Source organism: Psammomys obesus, unplaced genomic scaffold, assembly GCF_907164565.1.
Source record: "Psammomys obesus unplaced genomic scaffold, mPsaObe1.curated_primary_1811, whole genome shotgun sequence".
NCBI lineage: Eukaryota > Metazoa > Chordata > Mammalia > Rodentia > Muridae > Psammomys > Psammomys obesus.
In genome coordinates, this window is record NW_026585895.1 from 11,645,029 (window position 1) to 11,668,294 (window position 23,266).

At 36.9% G+C, this 23,266-nt stretch overlaps 1 protein-coding gene across 1 annotated transcript in view; it reads left to right on the forward strand.

The window, feature by feature from the left end:
- The window catches only part of Sp3 (Sp3 transcription factor), a 41,036-nt gene extending 18,195 nt beyond the window's left edge, over window positions 1–22,841 (forward strand). Inside the window, exons 4-6 of the mRNA XM_055600765.1 lie at window positions 13,009–13,198; window positions 18,316–18,512; window positions 20,876–22,841. Coding sequence (XP_055456740.1) covers window positions 13,009–13,198; window positions 18,316–18,512; window positions 20,876–21,192 — 704 coding nt within the window. The 3' untranslated portion in view covers window positions 21,193–22,841. The remainder of the gene's footprint in view (window positions 1–13,008; window positions 13,199–18,315; window positions 18,513–20,875) is intronic.
- The last annotated feature ends 425 nt before the right edge of the window (window positions 22,842–23,266 follow it).

The following is a 23,266-nucleotide window of genomic DNA, read 5'->3' on the forward strand; positions in this document are numbered from 1 at the left end:
TATCCCAGCTGTGGCCCCTCCTTTGTTTGTTCCCAATCCAACTTCCCTCCCTCTTCTCCACCTACTCCCCTCCCCTAGTCCACTGATGGGGGAGGCCCTCCTCCCCTTCCATCTGACCCTAGCCTGTCAGGTCTCATCAGGACTGGTTGCATTGTCTTCAAGGACAATGCATGGAGAGGACCTAAAACCTCAGCTCAGATGTAGCCCATAGACTCAGTCTCCAAGTGGGTTCCCTAGTAAGGGGAGCAGGGACTTTCTTTGGCATGAATTCAGTGGCAGGGTTCTCTGATCACCTTCTCCGGGGTGCAGCCTTTCCAGGCCACAGAGGAAGACAATGGAGCCAGTAAAGTCTTATGAGACACAGAAGAACTAGAAAAGAATCGACCAGGTTTGCAAATAGGGACAGGATCCATCTGCCCTTCTGTCTCTTGAGTGCTGAGATAGATTAAAGGTATGTGATTAGAAGCAGCAACAGCTCCTCAGCTGTTACTAAAACATGAAATGGAAAAAAACAATTTAGGAAATAATTGAAAGTCCTTTGAGAAGACCCACTCAAGGTTATGACCAGCACCCCCATCGTTAAAACTTAGGAAAGATTACGGTTATTCAGCAGTGTGCTAAAGGGCTTAATGCCTTTTAGTTTGGTTAGAAGGAAAGGGAGACTAAAGATGTTGATTAATTGACAATTCTAGGGAAGTTAAGTAGAGAGAGCAAAGAAACCTGTTAGACCTAACACTAAGCGAAGTTTTTGGGGAAAAGTGTGGTTTAGGCACTGGCATTTGTAACTTCTCTTACAACTTTTAGTTGTGTAACCAAGGAAACGTATTTGAACAAACGTACTAAATAGGGTGTGACTTGAAGATTTTATCTAGCCTGGCTCTTATTATTCTCTGACCAGCTTGTTCGTTTTGTTTTTTGGAGACGGTTTCTCTGTGTAGCTTGGACTCAATTTTTAGACCAGGCTGGCTTCGAACTCCCAGAGATGTTCCTGCCTCTGCCTCCCTGAGTGCTGGGATTACAGGTGTGTACCACTTGGCCCAGCTTTCTGCCCGGCTTGTGTGCTGAGGATTCCTCTCACTTAGAGAAGATACTGTGATGCTTATTTTACTTGTATTGAGTGAGGATTACAGGTAAAGACAAACCTCCCAGAAGAGGATGGGAAAGCAGTAGAGTGAGAAACTTTCCCCAGTAGTTAGAACATTTCCTGACCTCCCAGAGCTCTAGTACCCATAGCTGGCCTTATACTTAAGAGCCAGGAACTATTTTGTCTGCCATTCTTTGAATAAAGGTGTTTTCATGAATGTATTTTTACCCCCCCCCCACTCCCTTGTTGTAAGTGTGTGTTTGTGTTTCTAAGCAGATAGTTAACTTGTTTAGTAAGTAGGTCTTTGTAAAGAGACTGTATCTGGGCCTAATAGGTTATTTCTATGCCACCTCATCGCAGTTTGGTAACTTTTAATTATATTTTGGTTGTCTTCTGTATTGAAGGTGAGGTGTGTACGTGGGAAGAAGAGTGAGTTGAATTCAATTTGGCCAGCATAGGGACTTGGCAGACAAAATTCTTCAATTCTAAGTTGTTTTTTCTAGGCATATGATAGGATTGCCCTTCCCTGTAATTGTTGACATTAGATGTGGCAGATTCCTTTTTATGATCAGTAAAAAATGGTCATAAATATGGTCAAAATATGACCAGTGAAACTGAAGACTAGGGTATAATTTTCCATATGATCCTATATCATCTTTGGTAAGGTAGTTTTGGAAACATTGTCATGTGGAGCCTTGGATCCTAAGGGACTATTAGGGGACAGAACTTTGTTGACTTGAATTGATTGTGTATAAAGTTAGTGAGAAATAAATAGCCTTTTGTTGTTTCAGATGTTAGGATTGTTATAGGATAACCATACTAGTCCTGACTTGGTGTGATGAAATACACTCTTTTGAAGGGCTGGAGAGGTGTCTCAGGTTAAAAGCCACTTGTACTTGAGAGGACCAGAGTTGAGTTCTCAGCACCCACCCACATGGTGGCTCACAACTGTCTGTAATCTTCTGGCCTCCTTGCACACTGTATTCATGTGGTACACAGACATATATGCAGGAAAAACATGCGTACACACATATGCAGGCACAAAGTAAAGATAAATCTAAGGGAAAAAAACCCAACAACAGTAAAACCTAGAATCTAGAGGTTTTTCGAAGTCCTGTGTAATGACTGTAAGTTACTTTTGTTAATAAAGTAGGGTTATTATACAAATATTAATATCCTGAGCTTCCTAATATAGAAGGCAGATGGTGTTTAGTTGATTTTAGAATATTTTTGTGCAAACTAAATATTACTCAAAATTTTCTAAAAAACTGGTGACCTCAGAGTTTTGAATTTTTTTTTTAAGGTTTATTTATTTTATGTATATGAGTGTTCTATCTGCAACAGGACTTAAAATGGAATTCAGACTTACTGAAAAGAACCTAGGTTATTTGTCATTCCCATTGTATTTCAAATTATAAGAATAATATTCAGTGCCTAAAGAACACTGCTAAATCTGACTAGTTGTTTTGAGATTAGATCTCATCTGCAGGCTGGCCTTAGACTTGCAGTCTTCCTCTTAGCTGAGTGCTGGAATTACAGTAGATATGTGCCAATCAATACTTGGCCAAAATTGTTATTTTAAAGGATATTTTAGTAGCTTATTACAAATCATCAAGTTTGAAAGAGAATTCTTACAGTGCAAATTAAATAGATTAATAATAAAATTTTCTTTTTTTTGAGGCAGAGTCTCAAATTTGGAATCCTCTTGCCCCAGCCTTCTGAGTGCTGGGTTTGCAGTTGAGCAAGGAGTACAGGTGTGCACCAGCATGCCCAGTGCTCCATTTTTGTATTCTTGGTGAGTAGCAGAAGCATGGCTGTGAGTCTGGAAGAAGATAGTATCTCCTGAATAGAGCTAAAAAAATTTGATCATAACTCATGTTCTTAATAACAGCTGTGGCTTTAAAGAGTATATTTATCCTCAGCTACTTAGACTAAGAAGGCAGTTTTATCTCTGTTAGTTTTTGACAAGTGGGGTTTGGGGAGATGGGAAGAAAAACAAGGTAAGTTAGGATCCCAGTTCTGTTACAATTATGGATTAAGATCAGTTTTCTCTCTTGTATCTTAAGTTTGAATACTTAACCACATGTATTCATAATCACTCTCAGATTATTAGTTTCTAAATATTGAATTTACTCTTGTATGTGTATTGTTGAGACAGGGTTTCTCTGTATACCGTTGGCTGTCCTGGACTCTAGACCAGGCTGACCTCAAACTCACAGAGATCGTATGCCTCTGCACCTGCTGGGATCAAAGGAGTATGCCACCACTGCCCTGTTGTTGTCTAAGTTTAATAGGAAGAATAATTCTGCTCCAGAGTAATCTCTGTGTGGGAAGAGAAGCTTTGATGGTGATCTGAAAAACTGGTTTAAAAAAGCAGTATTTAGTAAGGAAATTGATTTTTAATTGGGACAAAGTAAACAGCTATAGAAGAGTAGTGATCCAAATCCAGGGAGCTAGGGTTTGGGCAAAGATTGCTTACTCTTAAATTTTAGAGAATCCAACATACATACCTTTTGTAATATTTGGAAATACCAAAATAAAATTTAGTTTTTAAATCCGTTCCTTAGAGCCAGTCTTGATGGCGTATTCCTTTAAGCTAGCACTTGGGAGGCTTAGACAGGAGGGTTCCACAAGTTCAAGGCCGGCCTGGACTACATGTTTAGTTTCAGGCCAGCTGGGCTGCTGGGAGATCCTGTATTATAAACAAAAAAATTAAAACAACAATAAAAAATACACATGTCTACTTTTTATTCTTTTGATTAGATTAGGGAAGTTAAGTTTCTAGGAACCCGTGTCTATAATATAAAACTGTCCCCTTAAAAGGAAAATTGAGGTAAAGTTTTTTGATAGCTCTGGAATGTTCATAAGAATCTGAAGTTAGGAAAACCTAAGTAAACTATATGTGATTTTGTAGAACATATTCTATACCTATAATTGTGGTTTTTATAATAGACGAGAATGATTCCAGGGAAGATGTAAATAAAACTTTAAAAATCAAATGAGGTATTTTCATCACTACTTAAAAAAATTAAAAGCGGAGAGTATGAAAGACTTGATTAAAAACAACCATACACTTGGTAAAGGAGAATGTCTGATTTTTATCAATGCTACCGCACTTCATATTTATCCACTGTTAGCTGTATATATTAAGTATGTACATTTAGACTTGATAAGTGGTTAGGATTGTAAATAGTCTGTTAGTTCTGATAAATAATTAGCACCTACTTTTAGGAAGACAATAGTTAGGATTTTTTTTTTTTCTGGTAATACTTGTAATAGGAAATCCATATGTGTCCTGAGTTAGTGCGTAATTGATATTGAAAATTAGTTTACCTTTGTAATCATATTGCATGTTTCTGAATGTGCATCTCCTGCATGTCTCATCATTACTTTTATACTTCCCCTTTTGAAATTTCAGCTCTTAACGTATGCAGCAATCTTTTCAAACATACATTTTCTCCTACTCTTTAACAAGCTTGTTTTTTTTAAATTTTTTAATAAATGTCCATTTATTGTTTTATATTTTTATTTATTACAATTTATTGACTTTCTATCCCAGTTGTAGCACTCTCCCTCATTCCCTCCCAACCCCACCCACCCTCCCTCTTGTCCTCCTGTGTCCCTTCCGAAGTCCACTGATAGGGGAGATCCTCCTCCCCTTCCATCTGACCCTCGCCTATCAGGTCTCATCAGGACTGGCTGCATTGTCTTCCTCTGTGACCTGGAAAGGCTGCACCCCCCTCTGGGGGAGGTGATCAAAGAGCCAGCCAGACCGCCCCTATTCCCCTTACTAGGAAACCCACTTGGAGACTGAGCTGCCATGGGCTACATCTGAGCCCATGAATGGTCCTTGGTTGGAGTATCAGTCTCAGAAAAGACCCCTGAGCCTAGATTTTTTTGTTCTGTTGCTCCCCTTGTAGAGCTCCGGTCCCCTCCAAGTCTTTCTATCTCCCCCTTCTTTCATAGATTCCCTGCACTCTGCAAAAAATTTGGCTATGAATCTCAACATCTGCTTTAATACCCTGCTGGGTAGAGTCTTTCAGAGGCCCTCTGTGATATGCCCCTGTCTTGTTCCCTGTTTTCTCCATCTTCTGAGATCTATCTTGTTTTTCCTTTCTGAATGAGAATTGAGCATCTTACTCAGGGTCCTCCTTCTTGATTAGCTTCTTTAGGTATACAGATTTTAGTCTGATTATCCTATATTATATGTCTAATATCCACTTATAAGTGAATACCAGGTGTGGCTTTTTGCTTCTGGGATACCTCACCCAGGATGATCTTTTCTAGTTCCCACCATTTGCCTGCAAATTTCATGATTTCCCTTATTTTTAATTGCTGAGTAGTATTCCATTGTGTAAATGTACCACAATTTCTGTATCCATTCCTCAACTGAGGGACATCTGGGTTGTTTCCAGTTTCTGGCTACTAAAAATAAAGGTGCTATGAACATGGTTGAGCAAATGTCCTTGTTGCATACTTGAATATATTTTGGTTATATGCCTAGGCAAATCAAACCGACCCTGAGATTTCACCTTACACCTACCAGAATGGCTAAGATCAAAAACTCAGGTGACAGACATGCTGGAGAGGATGTGGAGAACAAGCTTGCTTTGCAGTTAGGTCTTAAAAACAACAACAGTTATGGAACAAATACAGTGTCTGTGCTGTTTCACACCAGAAGGAAACTTAAAACATTTTGAGGAAGACAGTAGACATAATGGGGGGAAAAGGTGCTGTCACTTAGTAAAGATCTTAAATATGTAATGAAATAACATCAGATTCATTTTTCTGTGTCTTAATTTTAATTTAACTTTGTTTTTCTTCAAATACTAAGTTGTTTAAATAAGTATATTTGCTTTTTAAATTGTTGGTTTATGTTGAACAGGTTGCTTTGTTTACTCAATATAAAAGCTGGTTTCAGGTAATCTTATGTCTTAAGTTTACTTTTGTGGCCTGTTTTAGGGAATGTCCTGATATTTTCTTTTCCTTAAAAACATTTTTATTATTTATTTATGTGTATCTTTGTCCAAGGAGGTGAGAGAGATAATGGCTTTCTGGGGCTCCAGGCAATTGTGAGCCGCCTGATGTAGGGTTCTGGGAACTGAACTCTATTCCCCTGCAAGAACAACATGTGCTCTTAACCACTGGGGCATTTCTGCAGCCTGACATTTTCTAACGCATTGTGTTAGTCAGTTTCTAGTCCATATAACAGTACCTAGCATAGTCAAGTTGGAAAGGTTTGTTTGGCTTACAACTGTGGAGGCCTCAGTCTGAACAGTTGGTTTTGTCTTCTTGGATGAGAGCATGTAGTTGTGAGGAGTGTCTGGTAGATCAAAACTGCTAATTTTATGAGTTCTATGTTTTTCAAGGGTGTGCACATGCTGACCCAAAGGTTTTGATTTTGAGCGCAGGCTAGCATTGAACTCCATATCTCTTAAGTGCTGGGATGATAGAAGTTTATGATGACCATGCTCAGCTGTCCCCTCTGTTACCTTTTTGTATGCCTCAGTTATTATCTACATTGCATTCCATGTGTCTCTTAATACGAATGCTAATGATACTCAAACTTAAGTTGTTAAGCCACTATTGGACCTTAACTCCAGAATTCTTAGCTGTCTAATCTTCATTTAAATGTTCAGTAGACATTTTAAAACTGTCACCTCTCTCCTACAGCTCGATAGGTACAGGTAATGGCAATTCTTCATTACTAAAGAAAAAACAGTCAGAGCTGTTAACCTATTTCTGTTCTTGTAACCTGTTATCAGACCTATTCCCAGCTATCTTTGGCTTTGCCTTCAAAATATTTCTGACTGAGTTATTCTGCAACTCCTATTAACACCCAAATTTCAGAACATCCTTCTTTTCTTTTTGCTTTTTCAAGACAGGGTTTCTCTGTATAGCCTTGACTGTCTTGGACTCGCTTTGTAAACCAGGCTGGCCTCAAACTCAAAGATTGAGTGCTGGGATTAAAGGCATGTGCCACATGCCTGGCAAGTCTTTTCTTTCTTTTAAAGACCTGATATCACTATGTAGATCAGATTGGCTTGAAATTCACTGAATGGTCCATGCTGTCTTTGATATAGGGATCCTTCCGCAACAGCCTTCCTATTGCTAGTGCTAGGTCTGTAGATTTGCACCAAGGCTAGTAGCCACCATTATCTTTTGCATCTTAAGGACTCACTGTGTAGACCAGGCTAGCCTTGCATTCACAGAGATCTGCCTGCTTCTGCTTCATAGTGCTGGGATTAAAGTCTGTGTCACTACATCTGGCAATTTGCTTTAGTAATTTTAATAGCTTCCTACTATTATTAGTGTCCCTGTGTTTGTTTGACATTGTTTTCTAGCACACTTGATGCAGCATCCAGAATAATCCTTAGTTTATTTTAATAAAATCCAAATTAAAATATTACATTCCTTTAGTACTTCACAGCCTACATAATAATGTATGTCTCTTCCTTGCTTACCCAATTTTTATCTCAGCTCTTTATGCTGTTTTCCACATTGATTATACTCTTTCTATACAGACTGCTTTTTCTTCTTCGTTGAACTCATCAGACTTACATCTACCTTTTTCTGCCTTGGCCATGCCCATTCCATTACCTCCCTCAGACCAGATGTCACCACATCACCAGAAATCTGGCCGCTCTGTTAAAAATACTAATTACTCTCGTGTCTTCACTTTCTACTCCTTAGCCTTTTTCTTCTTCCATATACATAGTGTCACCACATGCTGACTCCTTACTTGTCCTTTCCTAATTAAAAAGTAACCCTGATAAAGACAGGAATGTAACTCTTGTTGACAACTTTCTCCTTAGAACCCAAAAGAGTGACTTAACACATTGCAGTTATTTAGGTATTTCTTGAACAAATAAAATTGTGTTCTAAACTTCAAATTATGGATTTAATTTTTTTGAACATACGCAGAATTTGTGAGTTTCAGCTCACATAAGTGGGGAAAAAGACTGGAAACTGGAGATGCAACTATAATAAAAAGAAGTACAATTTTCAGGAAACATAAATCATGTACATTAATTATATATTTTTAGAAGATAAATAAAACACAGATAAAGAAATTGGTTCTCCTGCAACACATAAATCTTCCTATATCTAGTTATCCATGGAATAAGTGTCTTCTTTTTTTTTTATTTTTATTTTTATTTTTAGTTACATTTTGTTAACTCTGTGTCCCAGCTGTATCCCGCTCCCTCATTCCCTCCCCAACCCCACATTCCCTCCTGGAATAAGTGTCTTCTGTTTGAGTGGCACATTTGTTATGTTTGGTGACTACACTGACAAACCAGCCAGTCACATATTCTATATTAGAATTCTTTCTTGGTGGTGTGCATTCTGTGTGCTTGGATAAATACATACTCTTATTAGCTTGTTATAATAATAGAATATTTTTAATCTCTTAAAATTCTTCCCTGATTTTTGGAACTTAATCCAGGAGAAAATAGAAAATTAGTTGTATTACATTGACTCAATAAAGAGATGTAGTTATATTTTCACTTAGGAACAAGATTTTGGTAGGTCGAGTATAAGATGGCTTAAGAGAAGAAGACGAAAGAGAGCCTAGCCTGCACTGTAGACCTTTGCTGAAGTTGATATCTGAGTGGCTCGGATATATATTAATGCCAAGGATATACAAGGAGATTTGTCTTTGGTGGACAAAATTTGTTCTGTTTGAACATGCCCAAGTTGTGTGTGTCTGTACAGTAAGAAAACTAAGTTGTTAACAGCTATTTGGTGACACATTCTTTAAGCATATTTTGAAGGTTCAGAAAGAGAATTAGCAATAGAAAACGAGAGTGTTCTAAAGCAGCGGTTCTCAGCCTGTGGGAGTGACACCCTGTGGGGGTGTCAAACGGCCCTCTCGGGGGTTACATACCAGATGTCTACATTGTGATTCGGAACTAGCAAAATTATATTTCTGAAGTAGAAACAAAAATAGTTTTATGGCTGAGGGTCACCATAATGTGAAGAACTAATAGGATTGCAGCATAAGGAAGGTTGAGAACCAGTGTTCTAAAGTATCTTCATTCCCTCAGATTTTCTATTCTTTTCCATGCTTATTTTTTGTATGCTTGTTCTCTAGCTGGTCTTTAAGTATGGGTGGTTCCTATTCAGATAGGTAGATTTTCTTTCTCTTGGTTTTTGTTTTGTTTTGTTTTATTTCTCTGTGTAGCCTTGGCTGTCCTGGAACTCACTCTGTAGACTGGCTGGCCTCGAACTCACAGAGATCCACCTGCCTCTTTCTTTGTTTCTTGATAGATAGGGTCATAAGTAGTCCTAGCTGGCCTGCAAGTAGTCTCTTTGTAGGCCAGTCTGGCTTCAAACTTGATGCAGTCTTCCTACCTCTGCCTCCTGAGTGTTGGGATACAGCACTTGGTTTATTACATTTTTCCTTCTTTAAAAAAAAAATTTGTTTTTGTTTTGTTTTTTAAAGATAGATTTTCACACTGATGCTGAAGGTGGCCTGGAATTCATTGTGAAGCTCCATACTGGCCTTGAACTCTTCAACAGCCCCGTTTTAGTCTGTATTTTTAAGATATATTCTTACAATATCTTGTTCCTGGTTTTTTTCCCTGTCTGAGTATAACAAGATGTTGAGTAAACACGTAAAAAATTGAGACTTAAATGACATGTATCAGTTTTTTAAAACATCTGATAAAATTCTCATTTTATGTACTGTAAACCTGTGCAATGTTTGTGTGGTGTCTGTCATGTTATACTTGAACACAATATAAAAGGACAGAGACTATTATCTATAATATCTGGAAAGATTTTATATTTGATTCTCTATTAAAAATACAGCAGCAACAAATTAAATATCCTTTACTTTTTAAAATTTCAGCCACCAGATGAGCCTCACACTGCATATAGGCTCATAATATGTAATTGTTGAAATACCTGGATGAGTAAATGTGTTCTTTTTTCCTTTAACAGTGGAAAAGTTGATTGCTCTGTCAGCTACACCTTTAAAGTAGTCAGTTATTATCTTTTCCTGAAACATATTAGGTCTTTCTCATAAGCTGCTAGACATAATCGTCTTTGCTGTCTTTCAGAACAGAGCACTTTTTTTTTGTTGTTTGTTTGTTTTTCAGAGGCAGGCTTTCTCTGGGTAGCCTTGACTGTCCTGGACTCCCTATGTAGCCCAGGCTGGCCTTGAATTCACAGAGATCTGCCTACCCCTGCCTCCCTAGTGCTGGGAACAAAAAGTTGTGAGCCACCACACCTGGCAACAGAGCCCTTCTTGTTGTTTCTAACATCCAAGCTTCTGCTATGTCTCTCAAACACATTTAAAAAGTTGTTTTCTTTTAAAAATACTCTATACTAAGACTATTTTATTTGTGTGCAGAGGAACATGGCTGTGGGTGCACAACAGAAGCCAGAGGCATTTTTAAACTGTCTGATGTGGGTGCTAGGAACTGAACTCGGGTCTACTGCAAGAGTAGGATGTGTCCTTAGCCACTGAGCCATCTTTCTAGCCCCTTGTTTTGTTTGGCTATGTAGATCAGGTTGGCTTCAAATTTATAAACCTCCTGCCTTAATCATCTCAGATCTGAGACTACATTATATGTACAATATGTGCCCAATTATACTTGCTATTAATGCTTTATTTTTAAAATAAAAATATTTTATTTTTAATTGTATGTATGTGTTGGTGGTAGGAGAAAGATGGTTCAGTGGTTAAAAGCATTGCTGCTTTTGCAGAGGATGCAAGTTTCTTAGAACTCGTGGCAGGTGCCTTATAGCTACCTGTATGTAGCTCCACAGGGTTCTAATGTCTTTGGCATCCAGGAGTACCTGCATTTATATGTACATAGTTAGATACACATAATTAAGAATAGGAATAAATTTCAAAGTTAACAAAATAATTATATGTTTGTGTTTGTGTGTGGCTGTGTCATGTGAGTGCAGGCACCCTTGGAGGCCAGAAGAGGCTGTTGGATCTTCTGCAACTAGAATTCTAGGCATTTGGAGCCACCATGTGGGTGCAGGCAACTAAACCTGGCTCCTTCACAAAAGCAGCACAATCTTACCTGCTGAGCCAGCTCCCCAACCCCGTCTATGTAATTCTTAGGTCATGGGTTTGTACTAACATCTACAGTACCGCCCAGGCCAGAGTTCCTTCTCTTCTTTTTTCCCCCTAGGTGCGTGTTTGTTTGTTTGAGACAGGGTTTCTTTGTGTAGTCTTGGCTATCCTGGAACTTTGTGTAGATCAGGCTGACCTCAAACTCAGAGATCCACCAGCCTCTGCCTTCTGAGTGCTGAGATTAAAGGCGTGAGCCACCACCATCCAGCTTCCCCTAGATTTCTTAAAAAAATGATTTATTATTATTTTATGGACATTGGTGTTTTGCTTTTATGTCTGTCTGTGTGAGGGTGTAATTCTAGTTCCAGATTTATAGACAGTTGTGAGTTGCCATGTGGGTGCTGGGAATTGAACCCTGGGCTCCTCTGGAAGCACAGCCAGTGCTCTTAACCAGTGAGCCACCTCTCCATACCTTCCCCTAGATTTATTTGTGTGATTAAGTTTGCAGTATTGTTTTTAAAAAGGCATTTTTATCAGGAGTGGCTGCATTGTCTTCCTCTGTGGCCTGGTAAGGCTGTTCCCCCCTCAGGGGGAGGTGATCAAAGAGCAAGCCAATCAGTTCATGTCAGAAGCAGTCCCTGTTCCCATTACTATGGAACCCACTTGGACACTGAACTGCCATGGGCTACATCTGTGCAGGGGTTTTAGGTTATCTCCATGCATAATGAAGCCTAACAGACTAGAATCAGAAGGAAAAAAAAGAAACCCTCCCCTATCAGTGGACTTGGGGAGGGGAATGTGTGGAGCAGGGGGAGGAAGGGAGGGAACTAGAGGGGGGATACAAAGTAAGTAAAGTATAATTTTTTTAAAAAAAGGCATTTTAAGGTACATTTTGTCTTATGTTTCCTGGTTCTGGGGATCAAATTTTGGGTACTCTTATCACCAAGCTACATCTTTACCCTTGCACACTTTATTTTCAAGGTTATTTTTGTTTAAAGTAATAGTGATTAATAAATATTTAAAATATTTAGATTTACATACCCAGTTTTCTGGGTTGAGAAAAGTGTAGTTGCCGTAGATTCACACTGTGAATGTATGTGAATGTAGACTGGCAATTGACCTTGGGTGTCTGCCTCAATTGTACACCTTACTTTTTGTTGGAAGCAGAATCTCTTTCTGAATCTGGAGTGTGTGCCCTCCTGGATGCCTTGCACCCGCATGACCTGTGTACTGCAGTGCTCAACTTCTATGTGGGTATTGGGGTCTGAACCAAGATCCTCATGCTTTTGAGGCAGGGCACTATGCTCACTGAGGTAAATCCTTAACCCTGTGAATGCATTCCTTTACATTCAGATGGTACCTAGAGATAGAATGGCAACCAGTTGTACGATATTAAAGACGTGTTCCAGGCTAACTTGATCATTAAATTTATTGAGAAGTTAATTGGGCCTGCTGTTGCAACCTCACCTACTTGGTATGCTGAGGCAGGTTGCAAGTCAGGACCAGTCTGAGAAACTTAATAACGAATCTCAAAATAAAATTTAAAAGACTGTGCGGTCTCAGGTTTGGCCCTCCAGTCCCTCAGTTGACTAATTGAATAACTGCATTTGAAGTTTTACATTTCTCATTGGAACTTGGGTGGGGGGGCAGGATTTCTCTGTGTGTGGTTACTGGATCTTTTAAAAACTAAGCTCAACTGCTTGCCTTATTTCCTATTCTGCTAAATCTGTTAAAAACAAAATAGGTTGTTTTGAAAGAAAATGAACAGTTGAGTTTTCCCTTATGTAGTACTTACTTAACTTAGAAAAGTTTGAAACTAATGTTTGTTTTTTTAAACCAATAGGCTACATCTCATGCACATGTGTGCCAACACTCTTTTTATTTTTAGATATTAGGATCAAGGAAGAAGAACCCGATCCTGAAGAGTGGCAGCTCAGTGGTGACTCTACGTTGAACACCAATGACCTGACACACTTAAGAGTACAAGTGGTCGATGAAGAAGGGGACCAGCACCAGGAAGGAAAGAGACTGCGGAGGGTGGCTTGCACCTGCCCCAACTGTAAAGAAGGTGGTGGGAGGTACGCACACACCAGCCATGCGTTGTTGTTTTAAGATGCTGCATGCTGTGTCACTTAACTGCGATAATTATTCATCACATAATCATTTTGGGTGTGTGACTGTATGAGTGGCAGAAGTTAGACAAAAATGTATACAAATTTTCATATCTAAATGCCTTTTAAACTAAATTTGCTTAGTCTTTAAAAAAAATAACACACAATTTTATAGGCCTGATTTTATTAGCTTGTTTGCAAACCAACAATGAGTTTGGCCTACATACAGAGAAGATTGTAGCTTGAAGATGCTATATAAAAGTAAGAAATTCAGAAATAGTCAATTTCCATTTTCAACAGAAATAGAAGAACGGCCTTAATGATTGGAATTTATTGTTTTGACAATAGCACAGTAGTATTCTACCTCATTCTTTTTTACAAAGATAATCTAAGACAAAAATAATGTGATAATAAGCTCAAAATGATTGATAATTACTTTAAAGGTAGCTTATTTAGTAAGTATGCTTATTAAAAGATGGACTTAGATCATAACAAAAAAACAAAGTCCGTCCTGATGTTATAAGAAACATTTCAAATGATTGGTACAATGTTATTGAAGAGAGAATGAAGAAGGATTTGTTAGTCAAATGTTAGCAAAAAGAAAAGTTGGACAGCAATATTGGTATCTAGCAAGATCGGAAGTGTTAGGCCAGATTATTTTTCATAATGACAACAATGATATTTCTGTCCAGATTCAGTAGTCATAATATCTGTTTGCCCAGCTTTGAAGTATGTGAGGCAAAGACAAAATGATAAGGTTGTGCTAAGGAAATCCCTAGTCATTATTGTGATGGACCCACAATATCTTCTCCTATGTACTACTTTAAGTGTGCAAAATATGCTGATAGTGTAACTGTGTATATAAATGCACATAGTTATAAACTTGATTATCTTTCAGCTCTCTGCTTGCTGCTGTTAATTGATTTATACTTTGATCTGTTCATTTGCAACAGTAATAACTAGGGCAGAGGTATTTCTCAGTGAGGCCTGAAAACCACAAAAAGGGAGGGGACTGATAGCTGCTAACATTTGAAGACTTATGATGTTCTTTTAAATGGCATATATGTATCACCCATAGCTGAATTACACACACATGGGCTCAGTGTTTGCCTCAGAGTTTGAGGCCAGCTTGAGCTGTAGTGTACTGTGGGTTCTAGAGAGGTAAAAACCAGAAACAGACCCAAAACATTGTACAACTGGGGTTTTGATCCGTTTATAATAATACTCCCAAGTCTTAACCCTTACATTTTGTTCTAACTCAGTGGCTCTTCTTATTGATAATGAATGTAAAATTCTGGATAATATTTAATAAATACTTTTATTTATTAACTTTTCTGTAATTTACTCTCTTTTAGAGTCACTTACCAGATACCTTATTCATCAAATCTAATTGAGGGTCGGTGCTTGGCCTTGTTTCACTTATTTAAAGTTAAACACCATTTTTAATTTGCTAAGCTAACATGTCCCATAAATTCAGGGGAAGTAGAAGAGTGTTTAGGAACAAAACAGAAAAGCCCCAGAAATTATATACTATCTCAAGATCTAACCCTGTAACGTCTTTGTGCAATATCACATGTATTTTACAGTAGAACCATCTTATTCTCATTGTTATGTCTCTTGTAAATTTTTGTGGCTGTATTTCCAAGTCTGATCTGTGTCATTCTTAACCTATCTATGTATGGTATTCTATTGCATGTGGATATATAATAACTTAACTTTCTCCTTTGAGTTTGTCATAATGCTCCCACATATGTCCTTGCATATCTGTCTGATTGTCTCATTAGTGTATGTTGGCAGAGGTAGAACTGCTGAGTTGAAAGGAATTGTCTGCTAAATAGCTGTCTCGCTTTCTACTTAACGTCAGCAGTGTCCTAGGATATTTGTGTTGCCATGTATAACCAACTCTTAATTTTTACTATTTTTTTAACCTTTTAAAGTTTGATAGGCAAGAAATAGCTCATTTATTTTAGTTTGTGTTTGTTTATTGCTTGGTGAGGTTGAACATTTCCAATAGTTAATTTTGTAAAATTTATTTTGTGAATTGCTTGTCTTGTGGAACTGTTAATTTATGTGAACTTTCACATGTACAAGTATATTTTCTCAGTTCTTTCTACATTGCTATGTCAGTGGTCTGCAAAATGCATTAAGCTCAAAGAACCTCAAAGAACAAAACAGTATAGTTTTTTGGATGCTAAAAGTTTTACCTATAGAAAGCAATTTTTTCTCACAGAATTTATTTCATTGGTTTTTACTAGCTCACTTATTCTAAGTAAAAATCAAGGTTCTTAGGATAGTTTAGTTTTTTAGAACTGATTTGAACAGAATTTAACAAGTATGTATGCATTACTTGTATAAATAGTGCATTAACAAATAGCCTAAGAGCATTCTGTAATTTAAGATTTACTTTTTAGAGCAAGCTATAAAGGAAAGGTATTTCGTGCCCTGGAGATTATCTCAGTAGTTAAGAGCAGTTAAGAGCTTTTTTCCCCCAGAGGACCAGGTTTGGTTTCCAACACCCATATGGCATCTTACAAACGTCCATAACTAGAAGGTCCCAGGGTATCTAGCACCCTCTTTGGGCCTCCATGGAGCACTGTGTGCTTGCAGTGCACAGACATACATGTAGGAAAAGCACTCAACATATAAAATAAAATAATAGATTTAGACTAAAAAAAATTAAAACTGTTCAGTTAGCCAGTCTTTATTTACCAGAACCAGACTTTAGTGGCTAGTTGAAGAAATAACTGTGACAATGCAAAAATGATCCAAAGGCATTATTGTTACATGGGTTTTGCATGAATTAAGCATCAGTCCATTAAATTATTTTGCAAAGTTTGTTTTGTCGGCATTTCAGCTTGTGTTTCTGCCACCATAAGCAAAAGAGGCTGTAGTTATTTAACTTTTTTAAGCTCTGCCCAGAGTTTAGATTTATTCTGTGTTGCTATCTTGTCATTGAATTATTGGGCACAAGTTTAGGCCCTCAAGAACAGAAATTTAAAATTGTTAATTATGTGGGTTTACATGTAATGGACATTAGTGTGGTCAAGATGAAATATTATACTTGAAGAGCTCTTTCTTTACCTTCCTTCGCAGGATAGGCCGTGAATACAATGGTCTATTCTAGATCTCAGCTTGGGGCAGATTTTCTTAAGTATTAACTTGGACCTCAGCAGCTAAGCATTTGCCTTAAATTGTAATACAATTATATGCAACTTAATTTTTTCTTTAGACATATGTCCCATTTTTTAATAACTATTCCTTCATTTGCCTTATAATTCAACAGAAAAAAAAAGCCTTTCTCTACCATTTTCTCAGTCCTTTGAGAACCCATGTTTGTTGCTGTTCATTTGTTAGTCTTGTATTTTGTTGGAGCTCACAGGCTAAATTTTGCTAAGTTTGTGAAATTACACTTTTGAGTTGATGGAATCACACTAGTTCACCAAGACGTAGCCTTAGCAAAGAGATGTGAGGTCGTGAGTGGACTGAGCTGGGTTTCCTGTGAAATTGCTATGGTGAACGCAATATTAATACCAATGAAGACACTGTTCTGTTAGGTCTACTTAAGAATAACGCAAATTTTAAAAAGCTGAATTAAATGGAAACAAGAATTGAGCATTGAAAATAAGCCAGGAAAAACCTGTTTTTCTCAACTCAGCTCTTTAAAGACTCTTCTAAAGTCTCTCTAAGACTTAGAACTGGGGGTGGACTGGAGCAGAGCTAGAATGTGTTAGACTATGACGTCCTTGCCCTTGAGACAACAGCATGATTCCTCCTTGTCTTTACTTATGCTATTCCTCTGCCTGGAATGCCTTCCCTCCTTTCTATCTAAATCCTACCCACCTCCTCCACGAAGCCTTCTCTAACTACTGGAGCCCACATTGATGTCTCCCTGTTCAGAACACCTATGGCATCTAACAGCCAGCACTGCACCGTTTAGCACTGTTTGTCCTATGGCAATTTCACATGCTACTGAGTGTGAGTACATTAAAATATAAATGTGGGGGAATATGTGGTTTTCCAGTGAACTTTGAAAAGCGATAGGTATATTGTATGCAGGAGGATTTGGTAGTTGTGGAGGTTTACAGGCTACACAGAGACTGAGATTGAGGGAGGAGGGGAGTTGGGGAGGGGTTAAAGGTGCCTTTTTTTTTTTTAATCTTATAGAAACATTGTAAAGCTTATAAGGTGTAGCTTTGATAATTATGTCCAAAAGTCATGTTTTGAAAAGGATATTTAGTAACAATCGTAAATTTTGTTTTCAAGAAATGTTTTTGTAGTGCTTAATGCTATTGAAATACAGTTTTCGGATTCAAAAAAGTTTCTTCTTGCTTAGACTAAGATGCCTCTGTTCACTCGTCTCCCAAACTGTCTTTGTATCAAATGCTTAAGTGTAATGTAAAATTTTGCACTGTGGAGAAAATGGTATTTTGTTATATTTCTTGTGAATAATTTTGGTTGTTTGCATGGTTTATGGGGGGGGGTTAACAAGTAAAGGTAATTTTGATTTGTATTTGTTGTGTGGGATTCTAGGAAAGTTAAGAACACAGCTGTAGCTAATTTTTAAAAATGTGGTTTTCCAAGTCAGTGTATGTCAGGGTATGACCATTTGGGTACTTAAAAGATCTTAAGTCATGTTAATTTAGACCTGCTTAGGCTGCCAGTCTGCCTTCTAACTGCACCTCTAATGAGTTCTTGTACGCTATTCTTTGCATAATAAATTATCTGACATCATGACTTTAAATAAAACTAGTTTCCTGTAATAGTTGAATTGGTTCTATGCATAGAATTTGCGGACGATTTTGATGGGATAGTTAAAGGCTTTATTGTGTATTTGTGTATGAAGCAACCTTTTAGTTACATCATTATTGAATATAGTTAAGTTCAGATAACAATCCGTTCTGGAATAAAATTAATACATTAAATTTGTATGTTTAAAATACATTTTCATATAATAGACTTAATGGTTTTGGTTTCTTATTTTTCTCTTGGTGATACTGTATTCTGTTAAAAATTCAAGAAATTATATGATGTAAATGGTTTTGAGAGCTTTGATATAAATGTATGTTATTCTGTGTGTTTTTTAGAGGTACCAATCTTGGGAAAAAGAAGCAACACATTTGTCATATACCAGGATGCGGTAAAGTTTATGGGAAAACCTCACATCTGAGAGCTCATCTGCGTTGGCATTCTGGGGAGCGCCCATTTATTTGTAACTGGATGTTCTGTGGTAAAAGATTTACACGGAGTGATGAATTACAGAGGCACAGAAGGACACACACAGGTTACTAACGTTTTTTGTTTCCCCTTTCCCTTGCTCCCTCCTTTGTTAGGGATTGAACCCAGGTGTATACAAACACTGTATAAAAACACTGAGCTGTATCCCTGTTCTCTAATAGTCGTTTTAACAGACAAAATGAAGTTAGGCCGTCTGACATTCTAGAGTTTTTTTTCAGCATACTTAATCAGTTCTTTAAAATGGGATTAATTAGATAATAACATTCCAATAACACTAATTTAAATTTCAAAGGACAACCCAATATAGATTTTCTTGTGAAATGGTTTATTTGTTTTTGTTTTTTGAGACAAGGTTTCTCTGTTTAATAGCCCTGACTGTCCTGGACTCATTTGTAGACCAGGCTGGCCTCGAACTGACAGACACCCCCCTGCCTCTGCCTCCCGAGTGCTGGGAATAAAGTGCCACCGTGCCTGACCGTGAAATAGTTGTTATTTGATTTAGACTTCAGTTAGCTTAGCTTTCATTGATTGTTGGTTGTTAGACTGGTTTTGTTTTGTTTTTTTGAAAAAAGGTTTCTCTGTCCTGGAACTCAGCTCTGTAGACAGGGCTGGCCTCAAATTCACAGAGATCTGCCTGCTTCTGCCTCCTGGCTGACTTTTGAATGTCTTAAAGCACTTTTATACTGTTTATTCTGTTGACCAATTTTAAATTAGTTGTTTCTTTTACTGTGCTAGCAAAGAAATTGTGACATTTCATCTCTTCTGTTGAATATCTTAGGAGAAGAAAGCACATTTCATTGAGATATTCATTGTCAAAATTCTTTATATAGTGTTGTATAGTGATTGTTGAGATGACTCAAACTGAAGTCTAACATAATATAATTTCTTATGCTAAAATTAATGATCCAAGTGTCCATCAGCCTGTGTGGATGGAGTGTTGAAGATTGGAAATTGACCTTGTAAAGAAATGCTTAGAGGGAAGAAGCATGGTTCAGTGAACAACATGGATTTTCAAGTCTGATACAGTTTGACTCCTTGCAGTTGTCTGTTAGGTTAGGCAACCACATGGTCTCTGCTTTACAACTCTTCATTGACTTTGAATGTCATATAAGGTGTCCTTCAAGTATGAGGCAGCAATATGCACATTAGATCCTCTGCTTGTTTTAGTTCTGTTTCTTGCTCTTATAAAGAAGAGAAAAATGAGATTAATCTCTTTGAAACTAACGAAAGAGTATGGGTCACAGGACTTCCTGTTGCAGTCTGTGCTGAATATGCTCAGGAGAGGACGTTCTAGACATGGTAACATTGAGTGATTGGAGTGTAGACCCTAATGGATCCCAGCAGAATTTTCCTCAGTAGGTTTTGAAAAAGAATGTATATTTTTTTTCTGCAGGTTGGATCAAATGAGTGTGGGTTATTTGATTACTCAGTCGGGTATAGACTAAAGAAGGACTTTGAACCTCTAAGAACCTCTTAAAATTTTGATATTGAGTATACAATAAACACAGTACCCTTTTAGTTTAGGGGTGTAATGTGTGTAGCATTTCTGATAACATGCAGTGGAACATCTCTTCTGGTTGGTGTTTCAAGAGAGACTTTGGGAAATACTTCCCAAGAAAAATGGTACTACATTGCTGGAAGTAGAACTTTGTGGGAAGATAAGCATTTGGACGTGATCCTTACCTGTAAAGTAGGACTGAAATACAGAGATCTTTACGAGATCTTTAGGTAGTAGAATCTGCACAACACCTTAAAAAAATCATTCAACCTGCAAGTCACCCTTCAATATAAACAATTTGAAAGAAAAAAAAAATACCTATTAGACTTACTGCTCCATACCTTGGAGGGATCTAGTAGATTGGCTTTTGCCTTTCTGTAAATAATCCTGCATGGTAGGTCTTGACCCTAATTGAAGTTCAGTCTCGTGTGTGTGTTTTGTTTGTTTGTGAGGATTTGTTTTAGCTGGAAAATAAGCTAGGGTTAGCACATGTTAACATTAATATTTTGATAACCAGTAGACGTTGCTATGTTAGCTTGCCCTTGATGTTCAGCTGAAATCAGGTCAGGTAGCTCTCTCCATTCTTGGAATTTATCTCATTGAATACTCAAATTCTGTGTCTAGAACTATTCTGATTTAAATGAATTCATACTTATTCAAGGTTTAATGTGTTAATATTTTAAAAAGATACAGTTTAGACTTTAAAAGAAGTGATACAGATGGTGGTTTTAGCAGGCATTTATCAACAGGTTCCAGATCAGATTCTCAGCATGAAGTCTTAAAGTCTTGTTTTAATATTATAACAGTCCAGCATCAGTATGTAGACCTTCTGTTTCAGGAGAGACCACCCACCCCCCATTAATCTGTAAAAGTATAATTTTAAAACTAAGCAGTTTAATTTTTTTTTACAGGTGAAAAGAAATTTGTTTGTCCAGAATGTTCAAAACGCTTCATGAGAAGTGACCACCTTGCCAAACATATTAAAACACATCAAAATAAAAAAGTTATTCACTCTAGCAGTACAGTGCTAGCATCTATGGAAGCTGGGAGAGATGACACCTTGATTACTGCAGGAGGAACGACACTTATCCTCGCAAATATTCAACAGGGGTCTGTGTCAGGGATAGGAACTGTCAATACTTCTGCCACCAGCAATCAAGACATCCTTACCAACACTGAAATACCTTTACAGCTTGTCACAGTTTCTGGAAATGAGACAATGGAGTAAATATTACACAAATACTTATTCATTGTGGTTATTTTTATACAGTAGTGAGAAGAATATTGTTCCTAAGTTCTTAGATATCTTTTTATTGATGTGCAAAAATTTTTGGATTGACAGTAACTTGGTTATACATGACACTGAAATGCCTTACTTTGTATGATATTCCATAGTATATTAAAAAAAAATGGTAAAATTGCATGGGTTTTGTAGGTACTTTTGGAATCTAGAAGAAATGAAATTTTACCAAGTTATATAAAGAGAAAATTGAATTTAACAATGCGAATGGTAGTCTAACCAAATGCATCAATCCTGTGTGGTTTAGTGTAAAAATGAGAAACTGTTGGTATTTATCTATTGTAAGATAAAAAAAAAAAAAGTTGGTGGGTGAAAGAAATCATGTTATGATAAATTTTTGTAATTTTCTTGATAACTGGAATTTTTATTATGCATAACTGACAAATCAAGTTTCCAAGCAAATGTTACATAGTGTAGGCTTTACTTAGCTTATCAATTTGTCATTTTGAAGCTAATTATTTTAATTAGGTTAACTGTACAATATTTTAAGCATTACTCTTGTAAGATTTTGAAAACTACATTTTAACATGGACCTTTAGGGATAGTCACCTTTTAAATCCTGTTGAAAAGCCATGTTTAAGATTTAATTTGCCAAAATAATGTCTTGTTAATATTCTTTCAATAATGAAGTTGGGCAATATAACCAATGTTTTTAAAAAGTTTAAAATGTGTAGGTTGAAGCATTTGGGTGGTAAAAAAAATGTTCTAGTGAATTACCCCTTTTCCTGAAGTTTGGAGGACCAAAAAGTCATAATAAGGTATATTGCGTCTTAGCAATGATTTTTTTTTTTTGTTTGTTTTTGTTTTTTAAATCTAATCTTGTTTCCAAAAACCATGTCTGCCAGGGCCTTAAAAGCCATCGTGTAAATTACCAATAAAGTATAACATATGCAAACATAACAAAATCACTTCCACAGTGACGATACTCCAATCATATGGATATTAGTCATAGAAACTAGAGGCTTTATGATATTTTTTTAAATTTTTTTTAAATCTAGATAGTCTGCACTTAAATATCAACCATTTTCCTTTTTTTTTGCTTCTTCCCTTAAAATTTATATGTATCCAATACATTTAATTGAGAAATGTATGTTTTTTATTATGCTGTATTTTCTTTTTATTTTTTAATTATTGTTTATATTTTCAATTAAAAATGTACAAAATAAAATTACATTGCTGGTCTTGTAAGAGCTCTACAATTTTCCTAAATGTATCTATAACTGCAGCATTTCACCTATTTGAAGAAGTTGGATTCTGTTCGTTTGTTTAAGACCACCTCAGATTTAAAGGCTCCCTATTGTACCTTTAAAGTGTATTATAACAGTGTGGTAGTTAATAAAACACTATTTTTTTTTTCTTTTGAGTTTGTTGTAGTCCGATGCATTTAAAATACTGCAGTGATATGGATAAGAAAGTCTGGTTTAATTTTTCTTTACTTTAGCCTCTTATTTTTAGATTCTTGATTTCAGATGCTGGGATTGTAAACAAATATTTACTTTAAAAAAGGTGTACAGAGGTGCTGGCAATATAATTTTTCACTTAATGAATTTATTAAACATAACTTGAAAAAGTCCTAATTTCTTAGCTCACATTGATTTGTATGAGTTTTATCAACACTGTTTTGCAAAGTACTTTTTGTTTCCCTTTTCAAAGCACTGCAAACTATTTTGATTTATGAGCGTTTACATAAGTACTTCTGAAAATGATAATATAAGCAAGCTGTGGTAATCATGGCAGGTGGAAGCTATTCAGAAGGCTGTTTTGAATATGTGAGACTCAAGTGGTTATAGAGGATGAATATGAGTTTCAAATGGTTGTAGAGCGGTTGTAGGAATGGGAAGAGGCGTGGAATATTTCTTTCCACATGCATGCAGTGCTAGTGAAATTTCCATTGTGTATGATCCAGACCCAGCCCGACACTGTAACTTAGAGTGCACAGGTCAACTCTAGGCATACACAGGAATCATGGCCACTTTTTCTAAATGAGGCTTAAAGTTGGGGT